The 20,599-nt window shown below is 41.7% G+C and overlaps 1 protein-coding gene across 12 annotated transcripts in view; it reads right to left on the bottom strand.

Moving 5' to 3' along the window:
* Parp6 (poly(ADP-ribose) polymerase family member 6) overlaps positions 1-18,823 on the bottom strand; it is a 33,886-nt gene extending 15,063 nt beyond the window's left edge. For 4 of the 12 annotated variants that reach the window (XR_004111394.1, XR_004111395.1, XM_031343683.1 and 1 more), the window contains exons 1-14: positions 18,668-18,823; positions 17,349-17,587; positions 13,363-13,557; positions 12,715-12,792; positions 11,908-12,002; positions 11,297-11,357; positions 10,977-11,067; positions 10,319-10,385; positions 6,901-7,050; positions 5,124-5,334; positions 4,555-4,608; positions 2,752-2,847; positions 2,159-2,251; positions 781-906 (exon numbers count right to left, since the gene is read on the bottom strand). Coding sequence is in view for 10 of the 12 variants with exons in the window: in XM_031343683.1 (XP_031199543.1) it covers positions 781-906; positions 2,159-2,251; positions 2,752-2,847; positions 4,555-4,608; positions 5,124-5,334; positions 6,901-7,050; positions 10,319-10,385; positions 10,977-11,067; positions 11,297-11,357; positions 11,908-12,002; positions 12,715-12,792; positions 13,363-13,365 (1,125 nt within the window). In the remaining 2 variants the exon portion in view is untranslated. The other 8 variants (XM_031343686.1, XM_031343688.1, XM_031343692.1 and 5 more) reach the window with 8 other exon arrangements.
* Positions 18,824-20,599: the final 1,776 nt, after the last annotated feature.

Raw genomic sequence — 20,599 nt, 5'->3', positions numbered from 1 at the left:
CCCTATATGATTCTCAGACTGGAACAACAGGCCTGGCTCTCAAGCCTCTGGACTGAAACTGGAACGTCATTCATCACAGGCTCTCTGGAATTCCCAGCTTGCTTACTGTAGATATGGGGACTTCTTAACTTCTCTAAGTAGATGGGATTATTTCACATAATAAACTCTCCCTCTATAATTCACATGGGTGTGAATGGAATATATTTACAGTTATTCACAGCTGTTCCTCTGGAGAACCCTTATAGGGTATTTTATATACATTATCTCTCATTTTTATAACAATCCACAAAATAACTACTACAGGAAGGGCAGTTGAAAATAAGAAAGATTAAGTGAAGCCAAAGATCTTCTGATGGAATCCAGATCTGGCTGGCTCCCAAAAGCCTTTCTCCTGCATTGTTGTTCTGCTTTACTTTCCTTCCAGCCATGATCTCAGGGTACAGTCTAATTTAGCCTCAAGTTTACAATGTAATCCAAGCTGGCCTCAAACCATAAGCAATTCTCCTGCCTCAGTCCAAGTGCTGGGACTGCAGGTATGAGCCACCACATCTAGCTCAAACTTATGTTCTCGCCAATATGATTATAACAGGTACTAATTTTTCTTCCCTTCTTTTGACAAGCCCAGCTATTTCATCAGATTAACCCTAGAATTAAAGAGTACCAAGAGACAAGTGTTCAATTTCTTGTCTTTTACTTCAACTGTATATATTGAAATGACAACCGAACCTCCCACCATTTACCATTTTTATTTATTAGCTTTTTCTTCCCAAACAACTATACCTTAGGGTTAAAGGCCAGAGTCTTGGGATCAGTGGGGTCTACCACAGAGGGATAAGGCTCGAAGATGATGCTTTTTCTAGGGGACTCCAAAGCTGCTCTACACATGGCCACCAGCAGATCTACCACCTTAGGAGAAAAGAAAGGGGAAGAACTAAATGACCACCAAGTTTTGGGAGTCAAGTGGTCTCCAGACTGCAAATACTTTTTCATGCCTTTCTAATTAGAAAAATACAAAATTGTAAAAATACTAGGGCTATAGAAATGACTCAAGGGGTAAGAATACTTGATGCTCTCACAGAGGACCAGGGTTCAGTTCCCAGCACTCACATGACAGCTTATGGTAGTCTGTAGTTCCAATTCTAGAGGGTCTGATACCTTTCATCTGACCTCTGTGGACATCAGACACTCACAGAGTACACATACATACATGCAGGAAAAACACTTATACACATAAAATAAAAATAAATCTTTACCTGAAGTTCAAATACTAGCAAAATGATTAAAGAAAATAAATACCATCTCTACTCCCCCAAACAAATTCATTTGCTCCCAAATAACTATAAAATTTGATGAGTAGCCTTCCAGATATTCTGATATACAAATACTTACCTGTTCTTTCCTTCTTGAGTAAAGAGGGCTGGGAATGAACCGAGGACCTCACCTCTGCTAAGTAAGCACTTGCAACTCTTTAGCTGAAAAAACCCTCTTCCAAGCAGCTAGGAAGCTAAAGGAACATGTCACCACCACAAGCCTGAGTTATATTTGATTTTGGACATAACTGTGTATTACAATTTGATGTGTATAAATAACATCTGTTCAGTATTTTCAATGTAGGGATAGGCCATAATTGGAAATGGACCTCCTACAGAGTCTATTATCCATTTTTGTTTTATTATAAGCTTTATATTGTAGTGAATATCATTAAGCATTATTAAGTATATTTGGGGGCTAGAGAGATGGATCAGTGGTTAAGAGCATTGACTGCTCTTCTAGAGTTGCTGAGTTCAAATCTTAGCAACCACATGGTGGCTCACAATCATCTATAATGAGATCTGATGCCCTCTTCTGGTTTGTCTGAAAACAGCTTCACTGTACATATATATAATAAATTAATTCTTTTTTTTTTAAAAGTATATTTGGATGCTAAATTCCAAGGAATGAAATTACTGAGTTCCTTTGCTTTTTTTTTTTTTTTTTCCTAGTTTTGAGATAGGGTCTTGCTATATAGTTCTAGTTGCATTGGAACTCACTATGGAGACCAAGCTGGCCTCAAATTCAGAGACCTTCCTGCCTCTGCTTTCCAAATCCTGAGATTAGAGGCATGTGCCACCATGTTTGGCCTCTTCTTGATCCCAATTCCCTAGTGTCTTTTTCCTACCTCTGCTCCCGTAGCCACTTCTTCTGCAGCTCCAGACATGACTCCCAGTGTGTAGAAGGAGAAGACACATAACTCACGAGTACAGACAGCTGGCTGAAGGGACACATAAAACAGTGGAGCTATGAGTTGTATATTGAGAAGATGTAGGGAAAGATAGAACGACTTTATGCAATTCTAGGGTAAGGCAAGAATCTGGGGTGGGCAGGGTATGTTGAAGGGGACTATCAATCAAAATTTAAATGCCTTACTAGTAAGTTTGAGTGATTTTTGTCTACCTATAAAGTTTTCTTTGGTCTTGAAGGTAGTTAGAGGTTCTCTCTTCTAAGTTTCCAGAACACTGCTCCTTATTCTTAAATATATACACACAGATTATAATTTATAGCTAAGTGTTCTGCCTACCCTCTAAGATTTGGGAATAGCTAAGTACACCCTGGTCAATACCAGACCCCTGTTTATAGTCCAGAGAAAATTGTTTTCTAAGAAAACAATTATTTCTAGAGTTTCCAGGATTGAGAACAGAACTCATTCTTTAATACAGGCCTAGGAAGAAAGGAGAGATGGTCAAGGAAGAGGGTCAGAGCAGGGGCATATACCTTGAGCATGGACCCATTCTGGAAGACATGCTGCTCATCACACACCACACAGTACTCATTTAACGTTGGGATCCTCTGCTCTGCATACTTCATAATCTGGAGAGAGATCAGAGTCCATATCTTTTGAAATTATAGATATTCTTCTTGTTGTTTTGAAGATAATGGAAATAATTTAAGTTTTTCTACCTTGGATCTTGAACTTAAACTGGCGGTAACTCTATTTGTTACTGTACAAATAAGAACAGTATGACCTTTGAGATAGAACTCTTTTTTTTTTTTTTTAAAGATTCACTTATTATTATAAATGAGTATACTGTAGCTGTCTTCAGAACATCAGAAGAGGGTTTCAGATTTCATTATGGGTGATTGTGAGCCACCATGTGGTTGCTGGGATTTGAACTCACGACCTTTAGAATAGCAGTCGGTGCTCTTACCGGCTGAGCCATCTCACCAGCCCAAGATAGAACTCTTGAGTTGATATCTACATCAGCTATTTACTATCAAATATAACTAGGAGAGTCAGATAAATTTAATCTTGTTTTCTTCATTTATAAAGTGGTATATTATGCACCTCATAGGTATGCTGTAAGAAATGAGATTTATCCATGGGAGCATTCAAATTTTGGGACAGGGCGTCACGCCTGTGAACCTGAGTTACTGGGACCCATACGCAGAAGGAAAGAACCAACACCCACTTATGACCTTCACATAGTGTTATGGTACACAAGTGTGTGCATGCATGCACATATATGCACTTTTATCCTCCTCTAATTAAATTTAAAAAGTGAAATTCTAAACTAGGTTTTTGATCCCAGCACTTGGGAGGCAGAGACAGGTGGATCTCTGAGAGTTCTAGGTCAGCCTGATCTACAAAGTGAGTCCCAGGAGCTACACAGAGAGACTCTGTCCTTCCACCTTAATGCGCATCCTGGGGACTTGCATAGTTAGTGCTTTTACCAGCTAAGCCATTTCACAGACTCCCATGAAAGTATTTTATGAACAGGTACTAATTAACTGGTTGAAGTGGTTAAAGTCACTTTAGACTTTTTATTCGTGGCATGTGAGTATTCAATCCAAGATTAGATATTGGTGGGCAGAGCTTATGCCATTTCTACCACCTTAGGCAATTAGCCCATCTCCTACATAGACACCCACATCCACACCCATACCCACACACACACCCACACACACCCCATGAAACTGCGGGACAGTTTCATAATGGCCCCATACTAGGAAGATGGGACAAATCCAGAGCTCTTACAGAAATATCTTAAACTACTTGGTTTTAATTTTTTTATTTACGTAACACTGACTTAAGTTGTTCTTGTGTGTAAATCAGGCTGTCCCCACTTACATGTTTGTGGGCTAGTTATTTAGCCTATATAAACCAGTGGTTCTAAGCTTGAGGATCAGGTTCCTTTGGGAGTAGAATGAACCTTTCACAAGAGTCACCTTAACCCATTGAAAACACAGATATTTATATTACAATACATAATAGTAGCAAAATTACAGCTATAAGTAGCAACGAAAACAATTTTATGGTTGGAGGTCACCACAACATAAGGAACTGTACTAAAGGGTCGCAGCACTAGGAAGGTTAAGAATCACTGCTCACAGTAATGCTGTGACCCTCTTAAGGATGGAATACAGGCTTTCTTTTTCTCTTATTTACTCAATCAGCACTCAACATAGTTCTGGGAACAAATCAACTCAGGAAATAAGTGACTCAAGAGCTAGGAAATTTAGACAGTTGGATGGGTGAGCAACAGGGAAGAGCTCTGGAAAAGATCTGGACTTGTTTACCTGGACAAGGAATCCATACTCCAAAGTGGGGATGTTCTTGCAGTGACCACTGACCTAATAAGAGCACAAGACAGAGTCCATTAGTCCCCAATTAAGTGGGACTCAAACACACCTCATTCACACCCACAACCCAGAATTCTCCTAAAATTGCTAAGCCTTAGCTCAGATCAGCCTAAGTAATCACAAGGCTGGAAAGATCTTTAGAAGTTTTTATTAAAGGTTCTGAAAAAGTTCACCTGTCTTTAACCATCTTCAAAGCTAGAATAGGCTCACACAGCAACTTATTACCAAGTAGTAACCATGACCTACACTATACATGAATTCTCCTTGGCTTGTCAATCTCCAGACTTTCCTTTATAAACTACTATCAGATAAGCCTGTCAGACATGATAGTTTAGATACAAGTATTTAATAGTTAAATCCTATATCACTCTATATCATTCATGATGTATGTCTGAACTTGACTGGAAAGCTCTACTGCACTCCACCCCTTTGAAAAGTTATCCTCCCCCTTTATGTCCACCCCCACCCTTCTGATGCCCACATCAAGCCATCCCCAGCCCATGTACCAAAGGAGAAGTCCGTGCTGGGGGAGGGAGGCCCACGTGCTGGGGGCACAGGAGACCTGCCTGGGGGCTGGGGGGATAGCCAAACACCTCTACTTTTGGGTTCTTCATGGTGCAAGAAATGGAACGATTCATAAGGCGTCCAACTCGAAGCTCTGGTACACCCAGTTTGCCTTTCAGCATGGAGTCCTGTATGATAGGAAAACTGGGAGACCTTTAGAGAAAGAGCAAAGAAGAAGGAATCAAAGCTGAGCAGTAGAGACAAATGCAGGAAGATCTCTGTGGGTTTGAGGCCAGCGTGGTTTACAGAGTGAGTTCCATGCCAGCCAGGGATACAAAGAGAAACCCTGTCTTGAAACACACACACACACACACACACACACACAATAAAACTTGGAATTCACTATGAGCTCTAGAAGAGTATAGGTAAGAACATCATAGGCCACAAACAATCACAAATCCAAAGGACAGTCTATTGCTATCTTGAAGTGTTAAAAGAGAACAATAACAACTGGCTTTTATATCATTATTTTTATGTATTTTAGGTTGTAGCATAGAAGAAAAGCAGAGGCAGAGCCTAAGCCACCATGTCATTAAGACTAAGTATGGGGCTGGTGAGATGGCTCAATGGGCAAGAGCACTGACTGCTCTTCTGAAGGTCCTGAGTTCAAATCCCAGCAACCACATGGTGGCTCACAACCACCCATAAGAGATCTGATGCCCTCTTCTGGTGTGTCTGAAGACAGCTACAGTGTACTTACTTATAATAATAAATAAATCTTTAAAAAAAAAAAGACTAAGTATGGCTAAGTATAACTCTTTGAAGATGATATGATTATTTTTTGTTGTGTGAGAAGAGGTCTAAGCATTCAATACTATGCTAGGCAAGTAGTTGTATCCTAAACCTAATGTCAACTGTCCAACCATCAACAGTGATCCCTGGGACACTACAAATGTAGCTTTGTGTTCACCTTTGGACAATCACAAGAAACTAAAAGTGTAGAACTATAGAACCAGGGTCAAAGAATGGAGCAATATGCCAGGCAGTGGTGGCACATGCCTTTAATCCCAGCACTTGGGAGGCAGAGACAGGTGGATTTCTGAGTTCCGGGCCAGCCTGGTCTATAGGATGAGTGAGTTCCAGGACATCCAGGGCTAAACAGAGATACCCTGTCTCAAAAAAAAAAAAAAAAAAAAAAAAGAATGGAGCAATGTTTATTTCCAGAGTCTAGAAATCAGTACATTCTATATATGAGCAAGAAGTTAGTGTCTATTACTCTTTCTCTTTATGGCAAGAAATAACAAAGAGAGCTAAAGATAAGATAGAAAGATGAAGGGCTGGAAAGATGGCTCAGCTCTTACAAAGGAGCCAGGTTTGATTCCAAGCACCCGTGTGGCAGCTTATAGCCATCTGTAACTCCAATTCCAGGGGATTCAACACACTCTTCTGGCCTAAGAGGGTACCAAGCACACACATCAAGCAAGCAAAACACTCATAAACAAACAAACAAGCCAACAAAAACTTTTTTAAAAAATAGGGAATACAAATACACAAGCCTCCAGAAGCTAGATAGTGTGCTTTACACAGGGGTGAGTTACAAATACTGAAAAGCAGAAGGGTAAGGGTACAAAGAAGACCAGGACTATGTGTTATTATTAGTAGCTTCAGGTACAAAATTTAGTGGATTCAGAGAAAAAAAGACAGAAGAAATTAATCTAGGCATTCGAGAAGGAAACAAGAAAGATATTTGGAAATGATCAACTCCAGGGAAATACTTACTTGGGAATGGGTGAGAAGATGCTGAGGCCAGCTCGGAACTTCTTGATGGTACCACTTGCCTTGAACCAACTGTGCCTCTTCTCCTGCTGGGTCTTCAAGAAATCATTACTCAGATGCTTCCATTGTTGGGATGTAAACATACACAGGATTCTGGGAGATCAAGAAGATTAAGCAATATCAAGCAGAAGAATAGGACTAATCCATAGACTCACAGAATATAAAGCTAGTTATGGTAGACTAGGGCATGACTAAAGCCTCTTTGATATCACATGAAATGCTGTCCTAAAGCTCCGTCTTCATCCTAGGAAGCCTCACTCCCATTCCTAACCAATGGCCAGATCATTTCTGGAGAAACTATAAAAGTAAACCTTCAGTCTGGACAGGTTTAATGCCATAGATAACTACATTGAGTACAGAACAGAGGTGTTAGGATAAAAGAGAATACAACCTTCTGCCTTGCAAATAGTGCAATACTGGGAGTGTTAGGTGAATCCCTGAACTTACGGTCTTTACCTTGCAACTCAACTTGAAAATCATTTGTCCTTAACAAGTTCTTTGTAGGATTACTCTATGCTATTGAGATAAAACCTCATCAGCTTCTTCAAACTCAAAACTTCACCTATAACCAATCATCTCTTTTTCTTCTCATTGGAGAAAATCATGAGGTATCTGTTTCCCTAATTTTTCAATCCTAATACAAACTCCATTTCTACTTCAAGTCTTATCTGCAGCCCTTCATTCTCTGGAGACAAGGTGATCATCCTAGCTAGTTAAGACTGACTTTTCTATTTGACATCTATTTCTGCCTCTTCTTGTCTTCAGGGACCATGATCACACCTCCTTTCCCAAGTTCAATCAAATACTTCATTTCCCTGCATTTCAGCTAGGCAAGTGCTCTGACTTGGAGCTGTACTTTGAGGGGGTCCAGATTCCTCTGACCTCATTTTTGTGTTTCTTCTTCCCTGTCTACCCTCTTGGAGGCTTCTTGGATACTTCAGGTACTCAGACATCTTTTGCCCTTGATTCTATTTTCTTTTCACCCTCTCATGCTCCTTTAGTAGTCTTACATCTATGGTTAGTAAGTCCCACCCACACTGATGTTTATCTCCAGCCCTAGCTGCTACTGTAAGTTATCAAGTTGATACATTGCAAACTGACTATTTCCTATATACCAAAGATGCCCTTTAACAGCATGTTTAAAATTCTTATCCTACAAACATGTTTGTCTTCTTATGTCCTTATTAGCAGTATAAGGTGACCCAGATATATGGGCTAGAAATCAGGAGTAATTTTTTAGTATTTCTGGATTCTTAGAACATTCAATATATCGAAATCAGTCTAAGCATTACTAAGTTTATATCCTGTAAATCTTCTGTCTACATATATGTAGGAAAAACATTCACATATAAAATAAAATGAGTAACTAGTTTTTTTGTTGTTTATTTATTTTGAGACATGGTTTCTCTGTGTAGCCCTGGCTGTCCTGGAACTTGATCTACAGAGACCAGGCTGGCCTTAACTCTGAGATCCACCTGCCTCTGCTTCTGGGATAAAAGGCATGAGCCACCACTAGCCAACAATAAAAGAACTTTTTTTTTTCTTTTTTCTTTTTGGTTTTTTCGAGACAGGGTTTCTCTGTATAGCCCTGTCTGTCCTGGAACTCACTCTGTAGATCAGGCTGGCCTCAAACTCAGAAATCTGCCTGTCTCTGCCTCCCAAGTGCTGGAATTAAAGGCGTGTGCAACACCCACCCGGCAATAAAAGAACTTTTTAAACAAAGGAAAATTATTATAGCATTTTGCATGCTGCCAGAGTAATTTTCAAAAACAAAATCAGACCATGTCCTTTCTTTGCTAAAAGCCTTTCAATGGAGAATCATGAGATGGCGCTGTGGTTTAGAGTGCTGCCTTGTCTTCTAGAGGAGCAGGGTTCAGTTGCCAGAACCCATATGGGCTCTTACAACCACTCTTTAACTCTAGGTCCAGGTTATCCAGCAACCTGTTCTGGCCTCCACAGGCACTACCACAGTTAAATACATGTAGGCAAAATAATAATAAACATAAAATAAATCTAAAAAGAAAAAAAAAACTTTTCAACAAGATGGCTCAGTATATAAAAACTTGAGTGAATTTGATTCCAGGGACCCCCATGGTAGACAATCAACTCCCACAAGTTCTCTTCTGATCTACATATACACACTGTGACACACGTACCATGCCACAAGTTCTTTCTGTGTCTATGTTCTTGTATCAGCCACTCAGTCAGTCTGTCTATATGAATAATTCTTAGCCATATTTAAAACCCATTAATCTTCTTCCTTTCACTCATAGCCCTTCCCTCCCTGCCCACTAGACCTTCCTCTGTGTCCTTCTAAACTGTTAAATCTGTATTGACCTCCACAGGAAGGGAAGAGAAGGTAGGAAATGTCCAAGGTAGGAAAATGTGCTTCAGTTCTTTTTGCATACCAAACACTTGAATACCAAACCTTTAACACAAAAACCTTACTACATTTAGTGTTTTAAACTTGTCTAAGCCCCTGGAGCCCTTCTAAGAAAACCACAAAAGAAAACAATAGTGTGGCTCCATTCCAGGACTGTACTCTTCCTTAAGCACTAGATAATGATGTGCCTCTCCTTGAATTTCCAGAAAGTGTCACGTTAGACACCCAAAAATCACAGGCTTTCCATCCAAAACCATAAATCTGGCTTCCCAATTTTATTTTAACTTTTCCTAAGAATATTTGAGAGGAAGGTTTTTTAGAAGAAAACATGACACACAAGGCTCTGACACATTTGTTGCTATAGTCTGGACTTTTGACTGTCCCTTAAAGGTTAACATGCTTAGCCCCGAGTCTGTGGCACTGTCAGGAAGTGGAGGAGTCTTTGGGAGGTAAGAACTGGCAAAAGGAAGTTACACCCTTGCAAGGCAGATTAGTATCCTGAGCCCTCATGCGTGCATGTGTCTTTCTGTCTGTCCATGTTTGCCAGGCACCTTAAGTTAAACAGACCCTTTCTTTCTTTCTTTTTTTTTTTTTTAGATTTATTTATTATTATATCTAAGTACACTGCAGCTGTCTTCAGACACTCCAGAAGAGGGTGCCAGATCTTGTTACAGATGGTTGTGAGCCACTGTGTGGTTGCTGGGATTTGAACTCAGGACTTTTCTCTCCAGCCCTAAACAGACCCTTTCTACCATATGCTTCCACAATGATACATCAGTGTGCTGTCAAAGATCTAAATAGGGTCAAGCACTGTAGGCTGACACCTTCAAATTGTGAGCTAAAAAAACCTTTTCTTTCTTCTGGGTTGAATAATTCAGGTATTTTGTCACAGAATGTAAAGCTGACTAACATACATATATCTATCTTGGTCTTTCTCCCTCACATGTCCTTTACCAAAAGAAAAAAAAAGGTTCTTACTTTTTCAACTGAAGACCTAGCCCAAACCCTTCCTTATTCGATGGCTGGAAAACCTCAATTGATGGCTCTGCAAAGATAAAAGAAAATTCCAATATGTGCAATCTCTAATTTCCACAAAGTCCAAAGTCAGTGTTCAGTAGGGTAGCTTCCTCAGAACTAGACATAGGAACTGTTAGATACTCTCAGACATATCCAATTTGTAGCTAGGGATAGCTGTGAATGTAGCAGCTGAACACAGAACTGTAACTGACTTAAAATATTATGAGAATTTTGTAATGGGGGTGGGTAACTCAAGTGCTCAGTTCTTGAGTGTGAATTTTGGAGAGGACAATGTGTTAGGAGTGTCAACAAGTTGGACATGCCTGCATGGTGGAGAAAGAAAATTTGAGACAGCAGTAGACTCTAGAAGCTATTTAATAAATGTCAAATATCTTCATTAGAAAGATGAGAGGTTTTGCAAGTAAGAAATATCTTCAAAGGAAACAATTTCACAAATCAAGAAGAATGCTATCAGATGACTGTGGATGAAGACACTATGAGAGAAAATGGAAACAGATGAGCACAAAAGTCTTGTTTCTAACTTTACTTCTGCTTCAGTTAGTACTTTGGATCAGACCCCACTCAGGTTACCCACTTGCCCAAAGTCACTACCCTTTACCTGGTCCATCAAGGTACTGAGAGAGAGAAAACCGTAGCCTCAACACAATAGGTTCTGTTCGAAGGACCTTCCAAGCTGTAGATACTTCCTCCTAAAAGAACAGAGACATCACTTCTGGTTTACAACAGAGAGAAATGGACTAGAAGTTTCCTCTATATGACACACACATGCACATAACAGTAGATACCACTGTTTGTTGATGGTCTAGGAAATATAGAGATGAAGAATATATGTTCCAAATATAGCACTCAAGAACAAGACACAAAGTCTACATGAAAAAATCCACAGGGCAAGCTACACATGCAGTTGGCACTACTTACATCGAGGAAGCTGATGTTGATGTGGAGGTCAATGTCCATGTCATCAATAGTTCCATATTCTCTACAGAGACAGACAACCACGGGTGAGGCTCATTATGAGAGAAAGGAAGCAACAGCATCAATGTAAAGAACTGAACCTGGGGGCTGGAGAGATGGCTCAGTGGTTAAGAGCACTGACTGATCTTCAGAAGGTCCTGAGTTCAAATCCCAGCAACCACATGGTGGCTCACAACCATCCATAATAGGATTTGATGCCCTCTTCTGATGCATCTGAAGACAGCTACAGTGTACTTACATATAATAATAAATAAATCTTTAAAAAAAAAAGAACTGAACCTGGCAACAGGAGAAAGGGCGCAAGGCAGCTTGATATTTAAGAGCTTAGCTACATGTCAGGCCACGACCACAGCCCTTCTTACCTCAAAGGTGAAACTAATGGTGTAGAAGAATTTAGGATGAAAGGGAATAACTAAGAAGTGGTTCTAACTCCTAGACTCTTCCATCAGCCATGTTTAAATACTCTGAACAACCTTTTATTACTAAACTCATACATTCAGCCATCAGAAGCAAACTCTAGCCTTTTAAAGATCCTTGTCACCCTGGAATCCCACCTGATGGACACGGAGTTCTCACTGTAGATCTCTTTCACTGCTTCAATGTCTGCATCAAGCTGTGGGTGTCTATACAGGTCAGCTGCACAGCTCCCCTGAAAAAGCAGTAAAATTATTGATGGTAGCAGGGGTAGATAAGAGTTAGAGAGAGAGAGAGAGAGAGAGACAGAGAGAGAGACAGAGAGACAGAGAGAGAGAGACAGAGAGAGAGAGAGAGAACACGAACATGAAGATATACCAGGAACAGGAGACATAAGGTGCAGCATACAGGTTCTTGGTGGTATCCTTCCACAAATTTCATGGAACAAGTGTCTCTCCACCCCTCTCTAAGAACACTTCAGCAGGTCAACAGGCAGGTTTGTTGAAAGAGTTTGCATGCTTCAAGCTCTAGCTTTTCCTCTCAAACTTTGTCTTGTATGTAAAGTCAGAGGGATTCTCTCTGAAGAACATTCAGAGTCTTAGCAGCTTTGCTCAGGACTGTGCTCTGATAACAATGAGTACTTTCTAGGAGCCACTTAAGATTCGATCATAAGATGACATGGCCCTCTCTGGCTAATGAGAAAGGAAAACAATTATGTCTAACTAACATATGGGTAGCTTTCCTGTATGAGATATTGTTTACTGTAGGATCATGACAAGTCCTGGGCATGAGTAAGGACAATGAATCAGTTCTGAAAGACTCATATCAGACCACACCAACATTACATCTCATTTCAGTTCTGTTCAGCAGAACTTCTTTCTTTCTTGATGTACTCAGCAATGAAATCTAAACCATTAAACACTGAGTTTTGGGGAATGCAACCTCACCTGAACTCCATACAGAAATTCCTCTGATTCATTATCTCCTTCTGAATCGTCATCATTCCAGAACTGGCCTTTGATGTCCTGGAGATAAACAAAAACAAAAACAAAAACAGATGAACCATCCTTTGTTAGATCTTTGTTACTGTGTGAACTAGAACAGGATAAAAGGACAGGGGAACAGATCCTCATGTTCCTTGGGACAGAATGACTGGAGCCTCAAGCCTTTACACTTTGCACTTCTCTCTTCCTGAGTCCAATATTATCTACAGCCTAGCTCTGACTCAGTGAGACAGAGGAAAGCATACCTAAGCTTTGCCTCATCACTCCCTAGGCTCTTGTTTTATGTATTTTCTCTGAGGCAGAGTCTCACTATGTAGACCTGGCTGGCCTGGACTTTCATCTGCCTCAGCCTCCCAAGTACTGGGATGATAGTTGCAAGCGACCACAGCTAACCCTTACCACTACTCTATCTCTTAGAGCATTTACTTCTCCCCTTCCTTTCAAGTAACCATGCTTTCACACCCCTCCTTCCTTCAACTTCAAACAGCTACTATCAAAAGGGCAAGAGGGGGTTAATACCAGGAAAAGGTGGTCGGCTTTTTGTCTTATCTACCCCTTAGATATTAGTAGAGATGAAGAGTCAGTCCTCACCATTGGGTCAGTTGGTTTCACACACACTCTCAGGTCAGTGCTAAGCAGCACCCCTCCATACCACCAACTGAACCCAGGCCAACGAGATGAGCATTTAGGAGACCACAGAATGAGACAAAGAAGGGGATGATGTCATAGGTGCTGGCAATCTGCTGGGGATGGCAGGCTCTGCTGTGTTGGTAATAAGTCACTGTCCTGTGGAAAGTAGATAACAGTTGGGTTCACCACTTACTAGCTAGGTAGTATACACACACATATATTTTATCCATCTATAGACATATATAAAGAGGTATAATGCATGCAAATATACATACGTGTACACACACACACATACACACACTTTTTAGTAGTTCTTTAACCAAGATGAAAGCACTTTACAAATAGAATATACATCTCTCTGTTCCACTCAAAAGTTTCAAGTTGGGATTGGGGTAGCTGCTCTAGTCTATAAGGTTACAGTAACCGTAAAACGAAAAGGAACAGGGGCAGGACCAATTGCTAATGCTTCTGTGTCAAATGAGCTCATTTATGAACAGCTTTCACAGTACTAATCCCCATCAGCCTTAAGGACCAGAACCAGATTCTTTTAGACTCTTTGCTCCTATTTTTCCATATTGGGCCATTATCACCGTTTTTCTTTACATGTATACACATAAAAGAAAAAAAAAAGGCCTCCAAGACTGACTTCAATCCTTCTTAATCATTCTCTGCCTGAGACAAGGTTTCTCAACTAAACCTGTATCTCACCAATACAGGCTAGTCTAGCTAGCCAGCTTGCACACCTGACATTTATATAGGTTCCAGGGATCCACACTCTAGTCCTCACACTTGCACAGCAGACATTTTAACCAACAATCCATATCCCTAGTCCCTCATTATTGCTCTTAAAACTTCAGTTTTGGGCTGGCGAGATGGCACAGAGGGTAAGAGCACTGTCTGCTCTTCTGAAGGTCCTGAGTTCGGATCCCAGCAACCACATGGTAGCTCACAACCACCCACAATGAGATCGGACACCCTCTTCTGGTGCGTCTGAAGACAGCTGCAGAAAATTACTCCAGAGCGAGCGGAGCCGGAGCGGGGCCGGAGCGAGCCTGAGCAGAGGTCCTGAGATCAACAGCAGCCACACACATGATCGAACACAGTCATCTGTACAGCTACAGTGTACTCATACACATAAAAATGAAATAAAATAATTCTTAAAAACAAAACAAAACAAAAAAAAACTTCAGTTTTAGTTGAGCTCCATGGTACACACCCATAGCCCCAACAGTATCAGACGGGAGAAGAGGGGAGAGACAGAAGATCACATGTTTAAGGTCAGCCTGGACTACTATGAGGACTCTGTCTCAAAAATAAATTCAAGAGGGCTGGAGAGATGACTCAGTGGTTAGTACTGCTAACTGCTCTTACAGAGGACCTTAGTTGGGTTCCCAGTACACACACCTGGCAGCTCATAACTGCTATAACTCCGGTGGATCCACCTACACACACATTTATAAAAATAAAAACAAATCTTTTAAAAAAAAAGCAACATTACTATAAGCCATTCTATAACAATCATCTAATTTAGAGTTCTCAATAACACTAAGGATGGGGCTGGATAGATAGCTCAGCAGTTAAGAACTGGCTGCTCTTCCAGAGGTCCTGAGTTCAATTTTCAGCAATCACATGGTGGCTCACAACCATCTTTAATGGGATCTGATGCCCTCTTCTGCTGTGTCTGAAGACAGCAACAATATACTCATATACATAAAATAAATAATTATTTTTAAAAAATGAAAATAAAAATCATACTAAGGCTGCTGTAGTAAACACTGTCTGAGTTGTCAAGACTAAAGTAATGCTCCAGGGCCATCTCGGAACCTAACTTCCACATAGTTACAGCAATGATCCAACAGACACTCCTCCCACTTCTAATCCTAGAAGACCTCCATCCTATACCACTCTATTTTTAGCCTCACTGAAGCCTTCACTTCCATCAGGCCATGAAAAAACACTCAGCTACGAAATTAGGAGGGCTTGAACTATAGATAATGTCCAAGGTATTGTCAGCAGGCTTTTAAAGCTTTCTGCTGCTTAGTCCAGTGACAAACATACGTATACATTGAGCTCACCTAGGGAACTTTCAGCTAACACACCCATACCCCATAACCAATCAGTACATTTTAACAGGAACTAAGCCTATATGTTAAATCACTTAAAAGCTCTACTTATTAGGCCAAAATTAGGAATCACTAGTCTAGCCCTTCCTGGCTCTACATATACCACAATTTAACCCATTCCAAACTCAGGGGTGTTAAAATGCCAATTTTTAACCCCTACCCCCTGAGATTTAGTGAAGTAGAAAAACCAGGGCTGGAACTCAATGATATTCTAGCAAGCCTTAAAGTTATTATGCTGCATAAAACTTGAGAACTATTCCTCTAAGTTATTACATCATCCAAGGGTCTCTAGTCCATTCTCCCATTCCAAGGTAAACCTAGTAACTAGTCCAGGATGGGGCTATAAAGCACACAGCAAAGCAAACTCTGCATAGCAGTTCTTGAGCTGACAGTACTATCTGACTAATCAAAAACAATAAGGTGCAAAAGTCAATTACAACTAAAGCTCTTAGACATGAGATAACCTCATATCTGATAATTGCTTTAAAATATTCCTGGGGCGGCTATGAGTAAGGTACAATTATATGTATGAAAAAACTTATTGTAGGTCAACCAGAATTTTATTTTCAATTTAAAAAATTAAGTATTACCCCAGTTCCAAATAAAATAGGTGGGAAAAGAGAGAAATAAATTTGGCAAAATGCTGGTAACTATAAACCAAGCATGGCGTAACATGTCTTTATTCCCAGCGTTCTGCAGGGCAGTGGTGGCGCACACCTTTCATCTCAGCACTTGGAAGGCAGAGGCAGGCAGATCTTGGTGAATTCAAGGCAAGCTTGGTCCACAGAGTGAGCTCTAGGGAAGCTAGGGCTACAAAGAGAAATCCTGTCTCAAAAAACAAAAACAAAAACAAAACAAAACAAAAAACCAGAATTTTTAAAGGCAGAGGCAAAAGGATCTCCACCAGTGTGGCCTACATAATGAGTTTCAGGACAGCGAAGAGCTACATCTTACAAAACAAACAACAGCAACAAAACCAGGTAACTGATGAAGCTAAGGAATGTGCATAAGGGCTTCCTATACTCCCTACTTTTGGGTACAGAGTTGAAATGCTTTCCCTTTGCCTCTCTGCTCTCTGCTGTCCTTCAAACACAGCATGTATAGTCCCACTACACATCTTGTCTCTACTGTTCTCCCCTTTCAGGATGCCTTTTTAGATATCCACACTCTGGCCAAAGGTCACCTTGACTGACCCATATAAAATACCCACACTAGTATTCTCTATCCCTCTCCACATTATTTTCTTCCCCACAGCTCTGACCACTCTTCCATTTATCTCTCACCAGATTGTCTTCAGACACACTAGAAAAGGGAATCAGATCCCACTACAGATGGTTGTGAGACATCATGTGGTTTCTGGTATCATGTGGTTTCTGGGGACTGAACTCAGGACCTCTGGCAGAGCAGCAGTCCAGTGCTCCTAACCACTAAGCCATCTCTCTAACCCCTGACTGTAACTCTACAAGCAAAGATTTTACTGTTTTCACCGTTCTCAGCCTCTATAACACATTTATTGAATTAGTGATGATCTTTTAGCTATGTACCTAGGACAAATAGGAGATAAATATAAGAACTTAAATGCTGCTACTAAACATTTACAAAAATCACACAAAATGCTTTTTAAAAATCAAGACTTCGCCGGGCAGTGGTGGCGCACGCCTTTAATCCCAGCACTTGGGAGGCAGAGGCAGGTGGATTTCTGAGTTCAAGGCCAGCCTGGTCTACAGAGTGAGTTCCAGGACAGCCAGGGCTATACAGAGAAACCCTGTCTCGAAAAAAACAAAAAAAAAACAAAACAAAAAAAAAAATCAAGACTTCATTCACCTTCAGGAGCAGCTGAGGTACCAATTATGAAGTTCGGGACCAGGGTTCTTTTAGATTGAAAACAGTCAAACGCTGCTGTGGATGACGAGGGAAGCGCTAGAGTCCAGCCTGGGTTGTCTGAGGTGAGCAGGAGAACGAGGGAAGCTTAGGCTAGAAGGGCCAACTTTCTCAAGGTCTTTCACTGTAGAAATCAAGGAAAACTGAGCATCTCTTCAGGGTTTGCTGCTTGCTTTCTAATGCTATTAAAAGGAGGGGTTAAAAAAATCAGTTTTTCTAAGAAAAAGACAGTTATGAAATGACCAGCTTTTCCAACCAGATTGTTTTAGTAAAAAAGACTTGAATCCTCAACACTACATGCCCCTTCTCTAGGGGATGGAGAGTAGATTTAAAAGCTGGAGAGTGGGAAAAGGCAGATGGTGGATCTCAGAATTCATAAACATAAAAAAAAGAAGAAGAAGAAGAAGAGGGGGCTGAAAGATGACCTAATTCAAAGTTTTCATGTTACATATTTAATACTCCAACCTAGGGAGGTCACACAACTTTCGTAAGTAACTTGAACATTTGATAGGTCCAAATCTATCCATCTTTTTTTTTTTCATGTAATATCTAAGGCAGCAGTTCAGGGGGGGAAAGATCTGGAACCTTTCAATTGGCGCTAGATCAAATAGAGGCTATAAAAGTGCACAGAGAAGTGTGCTGTTAAGCTCAATGTTTATTTTGGGTGATGGCAGCTCCCGTTAACATGCTTGATCGATTTCTATGAGATCGTGCCAAAGGTAAATAAGCTTTAAGAAGATTCAAAAAGGTCTTTTTCTCTATGTCCATAGGCACTTTTCAGAGTGACCATTTAACGTATACCTAGCCAAGAGACGATTCTGATGTCAACGTCTACATTCTGGGCTTGACTTCCAGCTCATGTGCTAGGAGAGGAAAACTCCACTCCACCAGAAGTGTCAAAAGGGCCAGACTACTAAACAAAGGGCGAAGCGGGGTGCGGAGGGGCGAGACCCGCGGGCCAGCGCTAACCCAGGCACCCGCGGGGGAGGAAGACCGAGGATGCTCGCGAGGACACCTGCGCATGCAGGGCAGGGCAGGGCAGGGCCTGAGGCCTCTTCTCCAGGTGTCCCTCAAGGCCCTCAGCTCCGGCCCTCCCTGTAAAGAAGCTGTCTGCGGCTCACCGCCGCCAGTTGCCCAGCCGAGCGAAGCCTGTCAGCATCCCTTACTTGGTCCCTTAGACAGGGCGGACCTTGCCAACCTCCCGGCCGCCCCGCCCCATCCCTGATCCAGCCTCCCCACGCGCCAGCCTAGAGAGTACTCACGGCGACCCCGGGCCGCGAGCGGCCGCCGCGGAGGGGACGAGCGGCCCGGGACGCCCCGCGGGGGCGGAGCGGCAGGCCAAGGGGCGGGGACCGAGGCGGGCGGGTGAGGTCGCGCACCACGCGCCTCAGCGTGCGGTCTCGGGCACGCTGGGGCACTCTGCGCAGGCTCAAGAGAAGACACCGAGATCAGGTGTCCTCTTCCGACCAACCGCGGTGCGAGCTGCAACTGGGCGTGTCCCCGCCCCAGGATGCTAGCCAGGGCGCGCGTGCGCAGTGATCTATAGTTGAAGGCGTGAGGAAGCGTGAGAGTGGCGCTTGCGCCTTGGATCCCGGAGGGGGTTTGAGAAAGAGGTGCTCCTGGCTCGCCGAAATATAATGCTTTACTTTGTCGCCTCGTGTGGTTAGGAGGACTGCAGAAGGAAGGGAATCTAGATTATCTATATAGAGATACTGAGGTGTCCCTTGGGTGCAGCTTGAAGCCAGGCGAAAATAGGAATCAAAAGTTAGAATTCTGAAGTCTGACTTGCTCCCAGGCTCATTTGCTTCGGTGTACCGACCGCACCCTGGCTTTCTCATCACACAACCTTAGGGGACTAGGGACATAGCTCATTTGGAGAGTGTTTGCCTAGCAACCACAAAGCCTTGGTTTATGCACAGATGTGTAAATCCCGTGTAGTGCCTGTAATTTGTATTCTGTAATCTCAGCATTCAGAAAGTTGAGGCACAAAAATCAAGTTAGAAGTCTTCAGCTACATAGCCAATTCAAGGCCAGTCTGGGATATATGAAACCATCTCAGAAATTAACTAAATACAGGCTGAGCATCCCAGAGCACTTGTCAAAGACCTGGGTTGAGTTCCCAGCACCTACAAGGCAGTTCTCAATGATGTGTTAACTCCAGTTCCAGGAGATCAACTACCATACCCATCACAGGCACTAGGAACCAATGCAGTGCACGCACATATATGCAGGAAAACACACACACATGTAAAATAAATCTTAAAAAAAAAATTAATGGGGCTCGAGAGATGGTTCAGCCGTTAAGAGCACTGGCTGCCCTTCCAGAAGTCCTAAGTTCAATTCCCAGCAACCACATGGTGGCTCACAAACATCTATAGTGAAATCTTGGGCCCTCTTCTGGCATGCAGGTGTATATGCAGATACTCATACTTTAAAAATAATAAACTCTTTAAAAAATAAGTGCGTAGTGGCATAGGCCTTTACTCCCAGCACTTGAAAGCCAGAGGCAGATAGATCTCTGTGAGGCTAGTCTGGTCTACAGCACTAGTTCTAGGGCACTCAAAGCTACGCAAAGAAACCGTCTTAAAAAAAAAAAAAGAAAAGAAAAGGAAGGAAGGAAGGAAAGAATGAAAGAAGAAAAAATTAAGTTATTGCATGTGGTATCAAAACTTGGGATTGTTCACTGGGTTCTAGTTTTTCTCCTTGCTTACTCATGAGCCTCAACTGGATCGAGCCAAGGATCCCCTGGGAGCTCTCTGCTAACAAATTTTGGTGTTTGTTACATTGTAATAAGAGAAGAAAACTGAGGGATATACTTCAGTCTCAGAGTGCAAAAGTTCACAGTAGTTCAGAATTGATTTGGCTTACTCATGACTTAGGGTCACATAGTCTTCTGAGAGCCATGCACTGTGGAAATGTGCTCAACATAAAGAAAACACAAGAGTTTTGTCCCTGTGAATGAAATGTAGAATGGCAGAATCCCACAACTTCACAGGATTCCTCTCTTTAACCCTTTCCCTCTCGTGCTTATGTACTGGAATTTTAACTGTTTTATAGATTATTATGCTCTTCCTGGCTTTCTTCATTTTCCTATGCACACATATTCATTAGTCAATTACTTCCTCCCTCTGTCCCTGACTCCCTCCCTCCCTCCCTCCCTCTGTGTGTGTGTGTGTGTGTGTGTGTGAGAGAGA

The sequence above is a fragment of the Mastomys coucha genome, unplaced genomic scaffold (assembly GCF_008632895.1).
Source record: "Mastomys coucha isolate ucsf_1 unplaced genomic scaffold, UCSF_Mcou_1 pScaffold23, whole genome shotgun sequence".
NCBI classification, from domain to species: Eukaryota; Metazoa; Chordata; class Mammalia; order Rodentia; family Muridae; genus Mastomys; species Mastomys coucha.
The sequence above is the reverse complement of the archived record's forward strand: the minus strand, read 5'-3'. Positions and strand labels throughout refer to the sequence as shown.